This window comes from Dasypus novemcinctus, chromosome 11 (assembly GCF_030445035.2).
Source record: "Dasypus novemcinctus isolate mDasNov1 chromosome 11, mDasNov1.1.hap2, whole genome shotgun sequence".
Taxonomy (NCBI): Eukaryota; Metazoa; Chordata; class Mammalia; order Cingulata; family Dasypodidae; genus Dasypus; species Dasypus novemcinctus.
In genome coordinates, this window is record NC_080683.1 from 83,424,368 (window position 1) to 83,440,165 (window position 15,798).

At 42.5% G+C, this 15,798-nt stretch overlaps 1 protein-coding gene across 4 annotated transcripts in view; it reads left to right on the top strand.

The window, feature by feature from the left end:
• SOBP (sine oculis binding protein homolog) overlaps window positions 1-15,798 on the top strand; it is a 157,606-nt gene that overhangs the window by 80,186 nt on the left and 61,622 nt on the right. For 3 of the 4 annotated variants that reach the window (XM_058307224.1, XM_071218615.1, XM_071218616.1), the window contains exon 5: window positions 8,189-8,284. The exons of the other annotated variant lie outside the window; for it this stretch is intronic. In XM_058307224.1, coding sequence (XP_058163207.1) covers window positions 8,189-8,284 — 96 coding nt within the window. The remainder of the gene's footprint in view (window positions 1-8,188; window positions 8,285-15,798) is intronic. 4 annotated transcript variants of the gene reach the window in all.

The following is a 15,798-nucleotide window of genomic DNA, read 5'->3' on the forward strand; positions in this document are numbered from 1 at the left end:
TAAAACCAAAGAATTATGAAAACACCCCTTAATTAATAAACATATTTTAAAATTTAATGGCATCAGTATTTTCACATGATTCCACATTCATTTACTTTTACTACCAGCATGGAGGTGGTAAAACATTGGGGTGGAAAGGGGTCTACCAGGGTCCCACCACTTTTTCGCTATGTTAGCTTTGTATGAATTACATAGCCTGTCTGTGCCCCAGTTTCCTCAATATTAAAAGGGGCATAGTGATAATACCAACTTAAGTTTTTGCTTTTTTTTCCAATTTGGTGTATGTATGTGTATCAATGGGTTAATACATGTAAAGCACTTAGAACGTGCCTGGTGCATGTGTTAGTGCCGTAGAAATGTTAGCAGTTGCTATTAATCCCTGATCATATCCAGAGCAGTATCTTTATCTGATTAGTAGCATGTTTCCTAATCCCATTTGAGGCTGGGTTATTTCTGGGGAGACTTCCTGCAGATAGTGAATCTCCTCCACAGCGTCTGGATCCGCTTTTAGCCTTGCAGATGGGGCCTGCAGTCCCTTCCTGCCCTCGCCTGTGTCACGTTTTCTCTAATTTCTCCGACCCCCGTGAACTCTGTAGAGAAATGTGGGAGAACAGCCCCTTCTGCCTAGTGATTTCAGACAACAGGAATAGAAGGGCCGCCTGAAATGCCTAAATTTCACCAAGTGTTTAAGCATTTTACGGGTACTAACCGGTAGCAAAATGGAATAATTTGTGTTTCCCTGCCTTTTGTTTCCCCGGGCCTCCGGAGTCTCTGGGTAATAGATGCAAATGAACAGTGTAAAAGCCAAAAGGCAGATGAGGGCGGTAGGGGGAGGCAGGAGGTGGGGGGAGGCAGGAGGTGGGGGAAGGCAGGAGGTGGGGGGAGGGGAGCAATCAAGGAGCCGGGAGACTCCACCGCGGATTAAGGGGCCCCGAACAATCAGCAGCCGCCTGGGGTGTGAGGGTGGCGTGGCTCCAGCCCACCGTGGAAAGGAAGGGGGCCGTGCCAGCTGCTGGGCCTTACCTGTGGACACTTGGAAATAGCTGTTCTTACCAGACAAAGACGCTCGCTCGGATGATCTGTCAAACAACAGCCCAAGAGAAATCCAGAAGGGTCACCTGTCTAATAAAGGAAAACAGATTTTAAAAATAAAAAGCAATACTAGGGATTTTCAGACCCACTTAGCAACTGCTCAGATTATTCCAGACACAGCTGGAACGTGCTGGGCCGAGCGTGATCTATCTGAGTTCGCGTGGTGGCTGTATTCCAGCCTGATGTGGAATCTGCTGCCGTGACTGACATGCAGTCCATCAGTGTCTCGAGCGAGGGCAGCCATTCCTCAGCCTCCAGCAGCCCCAGCAGCCCCCGTCCACGGCAGCGCTGAGTGCCGGCCGCGACCGCGTTTAGGAGATGCTCGCTGAGCCCATAAACGTGATTCGATTCCAATTATCTTCATGTTACATATTTGTTCCTGTTACTCTTTGAAGACTCCAAATTGGATATTAAAAATTTATGATATATCTAAAGGTTTGCATGGAGTGAAAAAATAGCTGTGGCAAGTAAGTACATCCCATCCATCAGAGGTGTGTGAACTGTCAGAGAGGCCTGCAGAGGCACCGAGAAAGCCCCGGTGACGACCAGGAAGGAGAATTAGCAGGAACTTCGCTGGGGAAACAGCTTCTCCCTTTGCCTACATGTTCAGTGGGAATTTAAATACACTTGGTTAAAAGAACAAAGCGAAACAGCACAACTGCGGGAATCCCCACAGTCAGTCTTTGCCAACAAGCAGATCAAAGGGCAAGGGCTCCAGATGCTAAGATGATAGTAATACGGATTGGGAAGATGCCTGCATCCAGAGATTGATGTGTCTGGGTACCTGGAGTAGCTCCTGAGCAGGGAGCCCAAAGCCAAGGGGAGTCCTCTGTCAGAGAGAAAGCTCTCCACCTGAGCTGCGTACACGTGCGCACACACAGTCCCATCAGCCAGCTGTTCAGCCGCCTGCCTCTGTTTGGCGACTTAAATATTTGCATAGAAACAACTCATATTTAAGGGGTATCCATTTGTAGAGCCAGAGGCAGGCAATTCAGAGGAGAGAAAAACAGAACACTTCTGGGATTTGCTTTAAGGGAGCGTGAAGGGTTAATGAGTCCATTCAACCAATATTTACAGGATTATTTATTATGCAAGGTGCTTTGCTGAGCATCATGGGGATTTCATATATAATACATGCTCTCTGCCCTTAGGCAGTTTCCATTCTGGAAGGGGTTAAGACATGAATCATAACCAAGATGTGTTGACCTGGGGCACTAGGAAAAGGTGAGATATCAGAAACAGGGAGCAAGGCACTGGGTGGCTCATCTAGGAATGGACATTTGGGGATAATAGTTTGTTAGGCAAGGACCAGAAGATCAAGCTGATGGGAAAGCAGAGGAGAGAAGCACATGGAATGAAAAGATCCTGGGCCAAAGTCCAAACTGAGTCCACAGTGTGAAGTGAGGCTAAGAACCTCACCAAGGGGGAGGGACGGGTGTTGGGCAGAAGTTCAGGGAATAATCAGTGAGGGCCTGGTGTGAGGCAGGTGCAGTCAGAGAACACTGGTGAGACCTGCTGCACTGGGGTCTGCAGAGAACTCCTGAGGCCCAGCAACAGAAAACTCAACCTCTGGGGACTGGAGTGCAAGGCAGAATGTCCAGTCTCTGGAATAAGGAGTTAAAGGACAGGGACCCATTCATTCCTCCACTCATTCACTCATTCATTTACTCACTCATCACCATTTATGGAACCCTCATAATATGCTGGGAACTAGACCAGGCTCTGGAGATATGCTGCAGAGTGAAACACAGTTTCTGTACTCTAGGACCTCATGGACTAGTGGGGGTGGGGTGGGCAAACACACCAGTGGTCATATTATAAGGGCAATAGACGGGCTGTAAATCTGAACAGGGGCAGAGGGGCACAGAGCTCAGGTTAGGACTAGGAGGAAGGGTTCTCAGGTGGCTTCCTAAAGGAGCTGTGGTCCGGACTGAGGCTTAAAGGAAAAGAGGGGAGGAGAGCTACTATATAGTTTCTGAGAAAATGGGGTACAGGACAGGGGATTCAGTCACGAGGAGCTGGGCTATCCAGCGGATGGACTAGTCCACAGGACTCCACGTGTCACTCCACTGGAGGGAGTTCAGGACTGCCTGCACCAGGCTTCTAGATGTCTCTTCACTGAGAGGCAAAGGCACTTGGAAGATTCATTATATCAAGTTTATAATGATGTCCACAACGTGCTGAAAGGCAGTATGTGACAGCTACTGTTTATTCCTCTTTGAGTTCAAGAACATTTGAGAAAAGAAGGCTAGACTAGAAATGTGCAATGAAATGAAATGAAATTCCAGGAATTGAAATTCCAAGAGTTTTCAGAACTGGTATCCCTACACTTTTATCTTGAGTTTGTAAGAGAAATCCTATTACTTCTGGTTCAAAAAATTAGTTACAAAATATAAAATTAATGTTTCCCTTTTTTTTTTCTCCACAACTATTCATCTTTAAACTTATTCCCACAACTTTGAGATGCACTATTTTTGATATTCCCAAGTCTGGTAATGGCACCACATGTGTGATCTGACATGTGCTACATCTGCTGCAGCCTTGGAAAGCTGAGTCTGGGAAATGCAGCCCTCTCCCCAGCTCTGATTCCAGATAGAACCTTTACTTCTTTTCAAAAGAAATTCTGAAATCACAGTGACACAGAGGTGCAAACTCCTGTCTCAGGAAAGCATTAACTCCAAAGCGTAATTATCTTCCCACTTAAATGGCAATGGTGTTAACTTATTTGGTCTTGATTGCCCATTCAGAACATCACACTCTTCTGGGGTAAGCAAGTGGAGATGTTTCTAGGATGTTCCACATTTTCTAAAGGCGTCTTCCAGGGGCAAAAGAATGCTAATCTTGCTTGAATATGCACATGGAACCAAGGCTCTGGCCCTAAGGAGGAAGTGAATTCTTTGAAAGAGAACTAAAGATAGTTATACGAGAGAATCAAAATAAAAGAAGTAAATTAGTGATAGTTCACAGAGAAAGAGAGGTGAAGAGAAAGTTTATTTGAGCCACAGATTTTTGAAGTAGAGAAGCAATTAGTCTAAGTTTCTCACATAATCTAATATTTATTCAAATGTCAGGTGCAACATGAAAATGGATGCATGACTGTCAGCAGTGGGGGAATTCCCTTGCAGTTGAAATGAAGGATTTTTATTTTTATTTCTATTTCATGGCAAGAAGTGAAGTTTTCTCAGAATAGTAGGTCAAAAACACACCTTTGGTCTGACAATCACAAGTGTAATAAAATGCAAAACATAGTCTCTCATTTACCCCATAGTTGGCATAAATATCTAGCACATTAGCCAGAATAAAGCTGTTGAGAATAAGACACAGAGACTTAGTTCATCATGCAATGTCTTGACATTCCCTCTTCTGTCAGAACGTGTCTCTTCTGTCACTCCAGAACAAAGTCAGTCATCAGCACAAGTCTCCTGGCCCCAGCGGACCCAAGGGGTGGTGGTCCGGGGTGGACTGAGGCTGCACTCGGTGGTTTAGAACAGACTCTATTACAGCTAACCCCGGTATGAAGAAAAGTCTTTCATGGAGAGAGAATGGATCCCACAGGATGGCTGCTGGGAAGTTTAAATGCAGAAAAGGAGAAGAGGAGTCTGGAGTCTGTAACCACAATGCTGGCATTTAGAAAGGTCTAGTGACTTACAGAGACCAAGTCATGCCTCCTCACTAAGCATCCACTGTAGTTCTAAGAACATTATTCATTCATTCAACAGATTTTTACTGAACACTTGCCTTATGCCAGGCATATGATGCTGGGGCTGAAGATATATTGGTGAGAAAACCAGACACGATCCCATCCCTTAGGAAGCTTGCTGTCTTGTTGGGAAAACAAAAATCACACCAACTACTATAAGGTTGCAACAGTGTCAGGTCTGAGAAAGAGAGAACGGAGTGCTAAGAAAATCCATAAAAGAGATATTTGACATAGATAGAGAGGTTTGGAAAGGTTTTGGATGAAGTGGTACAAAAATCCTTGCAAGATCATGTGTCATACCAGAAACTAAAAAAAAAAAAAGGAAAAAAAATAGAATTTTTGCCATAGTCATGTAATCTCTTGAGTCTTCAAGACCCACCTCAGGGGCCAGCCACATCCCCTTTTGTCCTAGCGCTGCATAGTTGTTCACTTCAGTTGGCCTAGGACCTGGTTAGAGAACATTCTTCCAACTCTCTAGATACCTGTAGGGACTCTTCTTAGATCAGGGGATCTCAATCCTGCTTGTACATTACAGTCATCTGAGAGCTTTTTTAAGAACAATACCCAAGTCTCGGCCTCACCCTGAACCAATTAAATCAGAATTATGGAACAGGCGACAGGTGTCAAGCACTAGCATGTTAAAAAAATCTTCCCAGATGATTCTGATATGCAGCCAGGGTAGAGAATGCACTGCCTTAGAAAAATGCAACGAATGCACTTGATTTCACTTAGTCCTGTAATACTAGTTTAACATTTTACACTGAAAAGCTTCAAAATGCAAAGGGGAGTATTTTGGTGCAAGGTGAGTGTGAGTGTATGCACACACTTGTGAACATGAGGGTAGTGGTGCAGATTGTGTGCTTCCCATTTCTGTGGCATGCGGTGGAAACACAGCAGATGGTGGGAGGATGGGATTTCTGGGGCTCTGGTGTCAGGCTGGTAGTAAGAGGGAAGGCCACTTACTCCATGTGAAGGCAGAAACATGGCTCAGTAAACAAGTTCCTGGCTTTCTCTCTTCACTCCCCAATCTCCCTCTCCTTTCTTTTCCACTGCTGCTTTATTTAACCTCATGAGGCTTTATATGAAAGCGATAGGCCTTTAGAGGAAGCACATTCAAGTCCTAGATAATGGGACTATTTTTTTGTCCTTAAAATACTTTAAAAAAACATCATAAGCACCTTACATGTAAGTGGAATGAATGTATTTTTGTGGCTAATGTTGAAAATATCCCAAGGCAGCTGGTGTGTATGGATGTGTATACATAGTGCATGCATAATAAACATATTCTACCTTATGAATATTTATACACAAGATACATATATATTGACTATAGACATACATATGTAAATAGTAGCCCTTGTAAACTATATGCAAAGTGTGCTTCCAAGCATATGTATCCAAGTGCACCAGAACTGTACTAAACCTGCCCCCAAGCTTAGCGTATTTTGAGGTGGTATTTTACACAGAGTTTATAGTAGGGTCTAGTTACCCTCTCTGTTTGGGTTTTATCGTATGTTTTTTATATGTTTATTAAGTGCTAGCCAAATGTAAAGCAGTGGGCATGAATGATGAAATAGATGTGGTCCTGCCTTTAAGGTACCTTGCAGAGTGGCTTAAAATTCAATTAGGGAGAATCTAACGTTGCCGCCGCCCATTGGCATCTTACTGCTTCCTGAGCACTGCCTTTTATTTACACACTCCCCTGCTACCTCTCCAGTTGGGGTCTGGAATAGGTCCCATTTCAGGATATTTTAGCTTCAACCCTGATGTAGCAGCAAAGTAGAAGTGATGCAGTGAGAAGAAACATTACTTTTTTCAGTGATTGGATAGCATTGGACACAGACAATGCTTACAATTGTTCTCTCTGTCACTATGTAGCACAAATTCTTTTCATTGTATTTAGCTTTTATTAAGTAGAAGGGAAAGGTACACTAAAAAGTCACCAAGTCCTTGGAGAGGTTCATGAATCTCAAAAATGACACCCAAAACAAAGCAATCTTTTCCCCCACAAACCTTGTGTAACCCAAATATTTCTGACCGATGACATTCCACTTCCAAATTCCATCCAATTCCCTCCTTGCAATAAGTATCAGAAGCCTTTATTAAAAACAAGCTATACATTCAGAAATGTACAAAATACAGATACCTTTATAAAATGACAACCTCCAGCCCCAAGCTCATAGTGATACTTGTCAGCCAGCAGATTGCACTCCATTAAAGGAGAAACAATACCCCAGTGCTGTCATTGCCATGCCACAGATGTATGCTCATTGTTTTCTCCTCTTCAATCCATACATCACAACAGGTAGTTCTCAGCTGTTCCCTTGGTGCCAGACATACATCGTATCTAAAGAGACAGCAGACAGAACTACCTGCTGCTTCCTGTGCGGCTCTCCCTGTGTTTCGCTCCTTTTTCCCAGTTCACTAGGACTTTTTAAAATCAGCTGGCAAGAAGCCAGGAGCTCATCATTTTAATGCAGTGCAAAATAGAATATGCATAATTATATGCAAGCCATATGTGAGGGAGACAGCTCAGCTGTGAATTTCAGGAGGCCAGGAGAGAGAGTTAGGGCTAAGATGAGATGAGAGCAGAGAGGAGTGCAAGTGTCACCCAAATGAATGGTTTAATGAGTGTGCTGCAGACACGCCTCCTTTCACCTACCTCTCCCTTCTCTCCAACTCGGAACCAGAAAACGATGGAGATTAGAAAGAGAAGACTGTGTGCAAGTGGGATTGCTACTGGGTTCTGTTGATGTCTCCATTTAAACTTTAGCTTTCTTAATTAACAGTGTAGATCAAAATAACCAGTAACTTTTAATGCGGCCTCTTAATTAAATATATATTTTTTTACTGCATTTGATTGAAGAAGCATTGTTCTTACTAGCTCATTGCTCTCCTTACAGATCTTTATTTAAAAATTGAGGGAAATCAATTTTTCTCTAGTAGTATTACAATGCAGAATATAACTATGCGGATTGCTTTCCTTATGGCCTTGCTATTAGAATTTTTTAAAAGTGCATTATCTAGAGATTGCTTAAGCATGCCAAAAAGTTTAAACACGTATGTATGTCATATAATCTTAAATGTGCAATGAAAGTCACTGTAAGATTGAAGTGGTGGTAATTTCCAACTAAATTATTTTATTTTGGTTTGTTTCATATTGTTTTAAGTATTACACCACAGTGAATTTGCATGTTCAATCTAAATTACGTAAAGAAAAATTAAATCCCAAGTTTTGATATCTAAAAGGCGTACTGCGTATTTAAACAAACTTCTTAATAATGTTGTTATTTCTGGATTCCCGTTTGTTTAATGATCTGAGCTGTTATGCTTTTAGCTTTTTTTTTTCTTCCATTATTTGTAAGTCCCTAAATAGGCCATTATATTTCCCTTCAGGCTAGAGATGAAGATGGACATGCTGAAAATTTTCCCCAGCAGCACTATGCTAAGGAAACTCCAAGGCTTGCCTTCAAGAATAACTGCGAACTACTTGTAAGAATAACATACTTACAACAAGTCTAGAATGTTACTTTAGCACAGTGAAAACAGTTTTTTGAAAGGGTTTGTTCATTATTACATAATTTATGAAATATTATAGTTTTTGTATAGAGTTCTAAATGTAATTCTGATATCACTGAATATTAATGATAAGATCTCAGATTGTTTGCAAATTTTTATATCTGATTATAGAACTTGAATGGCCCTGTCTTTTTAGCTTGTTTGGTGTGGTAGTTTTTAAGCAGCCAATTGGAGAATGGCTAGTAAAGAAAGACAGTGGATATATGTAGCTTGGAAAATAAAACAACCCCTTTCCCCATCCCTCCTCCCACTTCCTAATTGTACACTATTTTTGGAGACAACATTGTAATATTTTGTTCTGCTAGGAAAGATAGCAGAGTTGACACGCAGTACTCCCTTTAGAATTCAAGTATTCCTTCACCCTCTTGCCAAACTCAATCAGGCGCTTTCTGTCTCTCCTATGTAGAAAGAGTCAAAGCAGTGACAGGACGTGGGGATGTTTACAAGTCGTGAGAGAGAGGATATCAGCTGTGACAGAAACTCTGTTCCAAGGCAGGGTTAATTTGCTGTTCATTTTAGCATTTACAGCGAGACAAGATGAAAAGCAAGCAGGAATGCCTATTATATTTCTATTAAATGAATCTGTGGGGACCTAGTGTTCTTGATTAGCTTTTGAAAATGAGTGCTCCACAATGCATTTTCTGTTTACCTAAAGTAAACAGAGAATGAATTGTCATTTATTTAGACATTCAAACACTGCTTGTGGAAATGAAGCTTTATGAGGGCTCTAGCTATGTTGTCCCTAAATGTTCTTTTCTTTTCAATTGCATTCAAGCAAAACATTTGCTCCAACTAAATGAAAACACTGAAAGAGAATGAGGATGCTCAGTTGTTACATTTTGAGGTAGTCTAATTTCTGTTTAGTTTTTTGGCTGAGTACAGTGCAACTGGGCCAGATCTCGGCAATAGGAAAGCCCACACATAATAGTCTTTGGACTTAGCTCCAATACCAACTGTTTATTAAAGACAAAGTGTCCAAAGAGCAGGAGAAATGAGAAAAACGCAGTTCTTACCCATCTAGTCTCAGTAGCTGTGTGGAATGCAAGAGAGTCCTTTTCTCCCTCCACAGTCCTGCACAGTTAGAGTAGCAGTACTTGTTCTATGTGTGTGTGTAGTATCTTGCCCAACCAATCTGCAGGCAAATCTGCTGCTTATGAATGCATTTTTAAGCATTTCCCTCACTTTATATTTTATCTTAGGACTCTTAAACTTCCAGTCCTGCTAACATTACTGATATTTGGGAAACTCTTCTCATTTATTTGAGTTTTGCTTTTTCCCTGCAAAACTACGGTTATTTGGCAGGAGACCAGAGGGGCCATTTATGCTAGGTGTTGGTTTCAGAATGTTTTTGGGGGGAAGTAAGTTGCTTCTTTTTAGAGAAATTGTTAAACATAATATGCCATATTTGATTTTTTTCTATTTGTCGGAAAAATGAACTTGCCTGGGTCCTAGTTGTGGTCAGTTTATACTGGAGGAAGTAAAACATATATGTGAACATCGTTTGCAGCCATCTTTAGAGAAGATACTTGTTTAGTCATTGTTGTTCTTGAACACAATATTGTGCTGGCAGAAGTTCTGAGTGATTGCTACAATCTTTGTCCTTCTAGTCACTGTTAGAAATGCTCTATTTTGGCCAGTGTACTTTCTGTGGTAAAATAAAAAGGAGAATAAAGAGAAGAAACAAGCAAGCTTATTTCTCCAAGGAGAAATTTAATTTTTCTTCAACTGCAAGAGAAGCGGTGGGGTTTGGCTGGTTATGAAGCCCTAAGAAGTTATGCTTCTCTATGAAAGAGACTTGTTTATTCTGAAGAGAGAAATAGGAAGTCCTGGGAGTTTTCTGAGTGCAGCTTAGAACAAATTTGTAAAGAATGTGTCAGAGAAGATTGCAAGCTCCACTCCAGAGTGCTTTCTCAGCTGAAGGATGGCTGTGCCATCTTCTTGCATGGTTTGCTGCGTGCAGTAAGAGCAGCCTCGAGTGTAGAAAGTGGGAGAGCCCTGAAGAGGGTGCCGGCTGGCTCTTGGGAGGAAACATTGGAGGGCACAGCCTACTTCTGGGCTCCCAGATGATCAGGAGCATATGGCTGAGATTTAATCCTCTGAGCCATGGACGCTGGCAGAAAGTATGTGACCAGGTAGATGGGGCATTGCCTCCTACTCGGTTATTGTCTGTCGATGTGTCTGCCCACTCCACTCCGCGCCCCAGCCTCTGCTTTTTGGAAGAGGAGGGAATGAATATTAAGTAACCTAAACAAAACAAAGGAAAATCAATGCCTGGAATATGCAAGTATGTGTAATCAGAAGGCACTGACAAAGAAAGCATTGGCTGATAGAAAAATCTGTTACACAACTGTACAATTTCCTGTAGGGTATTGATTTTTCCATTTAAATCCCAAACTGTGATATGTGCCTTCACACTTAATGTACAACACAGATGACTAGATATTTAGTTTGGTGGCCAAGATTCTTTAGTTGGTGATTGTGCAGCAGTTTCCTTATGCTTTTTATTAATTTTGAAAATGCAGGGCTGTCAGATGAGTGACGTTGGATAAAACTTGAATACTATTGGCTATATCACAATCCAGTGTGGCCCCATCCACCTCTTCAGAGATAGGTGCATGCATGTGCACGCGTGCACACACACACACACACACACACCCCAAGGTACTTTGCTGTCTACATCTATGACCAAATCAAATAACTTTCAATGAAAGAAAATGTGGGAAATTCACATCACATGACACAATATGCAACATGGCTTACGAGAGCCCAGAAGAGGGAACGTTTAGAGCCAGCTACGAGTGACAGGCCCTTGCCCCAAATTCCAATTCCATTGCTGGTCCTTCTACCATTACTGTTGTATTTCTTTGGGACTGGAAAACTGTCTCATCTTTCCCTATTAAAATATTCTTATCACTGGTAGAAGTAGGATTAAGTGCTAGATTGAAAAGAGGGCCTGAAGCACATTATGAGCTCATACCTTTTCATCAACAAGAACTTTCTCAGTTCTCAATAGCCAGCAGGGAGCAAGACTTACAGAACTATGGCAGAAACTGGGTCTTGGAGGGGGTTCTATAGCTGGAAGACAAGAAATGTTGAGAGGATTTTGGAAAGATTCTGAAGACCACTGAGCTGAGTTTCCAAATTTTCTTAGGATCAGTCCAGAAAAATCACTGTATTCAGGAGGAGGGTTAAAAAATATAGTCATAGAATAGTAGCAACTGTTATAGAATTATTGGGTGTGGAAAGAAACCAGGATTAGCAACCCTGAAAGAGAAATGGGAGAGAGGAAGCTCAGGTGGGCAGAAACCAGCCAGTCCCTCAGCTCCAGATTCGTGTGTCATCACCTAACAAAGTCTCAATCCCTTTGACGTTTCCTTGGGCAATTAGGGGTGTGGATTGTTGCAGAGGGAGAGGGGCCAGTCCACGACTAGGAGGCTGGGTAAGAAGAACATCAAGGAAGGTTCTTTCTGGCCACTTAAAAAGACAGTGTGGAGGGAAGATGAAAGTGACTTGCGTTTTGTGGTCTTGTGAACAGGGTGGCGTGGAGGAGAAATGTTCAGGAGTACTTCTGTGGGCTAGTTTTGCCATCTCGTTTTCTTGTGGAGGCAGGCAGGTGGGTTATAAGAGTTGGATGTAATCATCAGGCAAGCGAATGCTCCACGAATGCAGGGTTCAGTTTACAAATTGAACATCCTATTTGTGCAAGGCACTGTACAAGATAATCGTGGTGGTGGTGGTGGGGGACACAAAATAGACAAAGACACCGTCCCTTACTTGAAGGAGTTTACAGTTCAGGAGGAAGAATCATAGTTGTCAAGAGTATGGGCTCTCAGTTCTTCCTGAAAGTCAGATTTTTGTCCAGCTAGACTTAAATTTATGCCATATCACTCTCGTATAGCTGAGGCTCATAGGCATGGCGCTTACATTGCTGGTGACACATCTGGAATCATCACTTCATGTCACATTGACCTCTTTGATCTCCCTGAACCTCACATCTTCATCTGTAAAACATGATAATAAAAGGTAGTAACCTCAGAGGATCTTATAAGAATTGAAGAAGATAACCTATTTAAAGTGCCTGGTACATAGTCAGCACTTGGTATATATTAGCTGCTATTATTATGGTTTCTCTTATTATCACAATTGTTATCATGACACAGTGGGCTGTGCCCCCAGAGAGCACCAGCAGCGTTCTGGAGCACAAAGGAGAAAGACTTGTACTTCCATGGGAGGTGATCACAGACTTAACAAAGGACACCTCAGATCTAGGCTGTGACAGTAAGAGCTGGGGTGTAAGGGAAGAGAAATTCCAGGCAGGGGGACAGCACGGGCAAAGGCACGGGGTGGGAAGTCACAGGCCCTGTGAGTTGACCACGGCATGGAGTGCCTGAAGGACAGAGGGTGACCAAGCAGCTGGGCCCATGTGCAGGGGTCTCAGTAACTGACACAATTCTGTCTAGTCTGGGCATCAGTAGTTCAACTTCATGGAAATCCCTAGCACCTCTGTGGATTAAAAAATACATATTATGGGAATCTCCAACACAAAAAGATAGAGTGGAGAGAATGGTGTAATGAACCCTTAAGTATCCATCACTCAGCTTCATTAATTTTTTTTTTTTTTTTTTTTTTTGTGAACCATAAATCATTGGATCTTGTATTAGTCAGGGTTCTCTAGGGAAACAATCAGCAAGAGACATGTGTCAATAGTATGTGATTCTATAAGAGTCTCTCACACAACTATGGTGATGCACAAGTCCAGGTTCCACAGACAGGCTGCAACCAGGGGCTGCAATGAAAGTCCAATGAAGGTTCATGACAAGTTCTGGGAGATGTTGGCTGTTGAAGATGAGCTGGGAAATCCTCTCAATGCTGGATCAGCTTCATTAATTTTCAACTCAAAATCAATCTTTGTTTCATCTCTACTCCCTCTCCTCCTCTTTTTTGCTGGTGTATTCTGAAGAAAATATTTGTGCATATGTGTGTTTGTGGTAAAGACTTTAACACCCTTCTCTGGCTAGAAAGAATCCATCAATACAGATTAAACTGAAAATGGAGCTTTAGGACTATATCTACATAAAAATGACTCTAGTTTTTGCAGCGTGCCCCTCTCTCCCTCTTCAGCACGATCTTGTAAAGCTTAGATGATCAGACCAACTTGTAAAGCCCCTGAGACAAAAGACATTCCACAATGCCAGTGATGACTTGAATCTCCTTTACTGAAATATATTTATTTCAAAATAAAATCAGATCCCTTCGCAGTCCAGCCCCACTCACCAGTGCACTTTGGCCTCATCACAACAATGAGGGGAAATAATAGATTGGTCTCAAATATTAGCTGTTATTAGGACTTTTCTGCTAGATCATGGATATATGATGAGAATCCCTCAAAGGTTATATTTCACTTGAAACTTGATAGGTTTTTCAAAACGGGTGCAATTGACCAAGTGCTTAGCACTTTTGGTTTGTCAGGAAGCCAGATTCATCCCCTGCTCAACTTGAATTTACACACTGTGGCTTTGATGTTACCCCTGAGCAGCAGAATGAAGAATTAATATTCATGGTGACATGCTGGACTCCACCACAGCAAATGAAACCTCCTATGCCATGTCCTTAAGCAGTATGCTGTGTACCGGTTTCCTGAAAAAGTAATTGTAAAAACCCCAGAGGCGTAGAATGACCCAGAAAAGTCCAGGGGCTGGTTGCTGCCTAGATGGTTGGCCCATCCCGCTGCTTTTTCCACCGAACCTCCAGATACCTTCTGTCTGGCATCCTCCCTGGGCTCCCATAGTTTTCTGAACAATTTCTATTTTTTAAAAAAACCCAGAACTTTCCATAAAGAAAAGTAATCATCTTAGCCTAAGAAAAGGGCAGTTTCAGTGGAGGTGGCACAATTAGGCTCCAGCAAGGCCGTTTAGACCTCAGCACGTGCGGAAGGGGTGGACTCTTCCTGAGCTGTCCTGTTTACCTGCGTATTGCTTCCCTTGTCAGCAGCTGCGCCTGCTGCTTCTCCCTCCTTCCTTCAGCCGCCCTGGTCTCGGGGCTCAGGTCCTTCCTCATCTCCTGTGCCAGGGACTCAGTGCCACAGTGCACCATCCCTCACCCCACCCCTTCCTATTTTAACTCTGGGTTTTAGTGTCTTTACCTGGGGGAGGAGCTAGCTGCAGGGGGCTGGAGTTCCCCAGCTGCTGCCTAGCAGTATGGACTTCTCTTGGAGTAGGGCGTCCTTAATTTGACCTGTGACTTTGGCCCTTGGCAGGCTCCCTTTTCCAAGCCATGAGGGATCTTTCTTTGCCTTTCCAGTTTCAGGTTCTCAGCACAGAAAGCCAGACTTACCTTGGGTTGATGGTCACGCTGGCTTCTCATAGAGTACCTCGCTGTGGCTCTTGGAGCCAGGGAGGGGTATGGAGGGCCAGGTGTTCTCCAAGGAGAGTGGGAGTCCTGGTTCCTGCTTTGCAGACAGGCCAGCGGTGCAACCCAGCACCCTTCCTGCCTTCCCTGAGCCTTGACATCTTTATCAGTACAATGAGGATAAAGACAGAAGCTGCTTCATAGAGTTTTTGGGGGAGTGAACAAGATCATGTGCATAGCATAATGCCTGGCACACAGTAAAAGTTCAGTAGACGGTTGTCTTATTACTGATAAAATGGAGCTAGAAGTTGGCATTAGTTTAAACAAAATCTTGAGGCAGATGTTGTGTAAATTGAGTAACATTTTAATTTAAGACAAAAAACTTCAGAGAAACCCTTGGACATCCACTTTCTTATGGCACTGGAGATGCCTGTTGGCTCTGAAGCAAATGTTGCTGGTTTGGGAGGAACTGCAAGTCTGAGTACTTTTACAAAGAATACAAAACTTCAAAAAAATGTGGCATTATGGCGAAGACCTTGGGCTCTTGAACAGACTGGTTCAGATTCAGGGAACTCCACCTCTCTACTCACAGTCTAGGTGACCTTGGGCAAGCCACCACATTTCTCTGTGTCTGTTTCCTTGTCTATAAAACAAGACAACCATAGGATCCATCTGGTAGGGTTGGGGTGAGGTATAAATGAATGAATACTTGTAAGGTGCTTAGAGGAGTATTTGGTAAACAGTTGATGCTCAGTCAGTTGTGATCATGATTATTATTTGTTCCAAAGTTGCTTGCTTTCAAGCACATTATAGATTGCAAATTTTCCAGCAACAGATTATCTGAAATTTTTGAGTATCCAGATTCACTTGCAAAAGCCACAAAATTTCCTTGTAAACAATGAAGGTGAAAAGGTATATTATGCAGAAAATTCTTAGAGCTAAGCTTTTTTATTTTTAATAACCCTCAGGGAAGACTCTCTATGTGATCCAAAACACCTTCATTCTGCCCATTTAATAATAAAATTGCTAATCATAGACTTATGCAACTAAGAAAATAAATGCAAAATAAAAGAAAATGT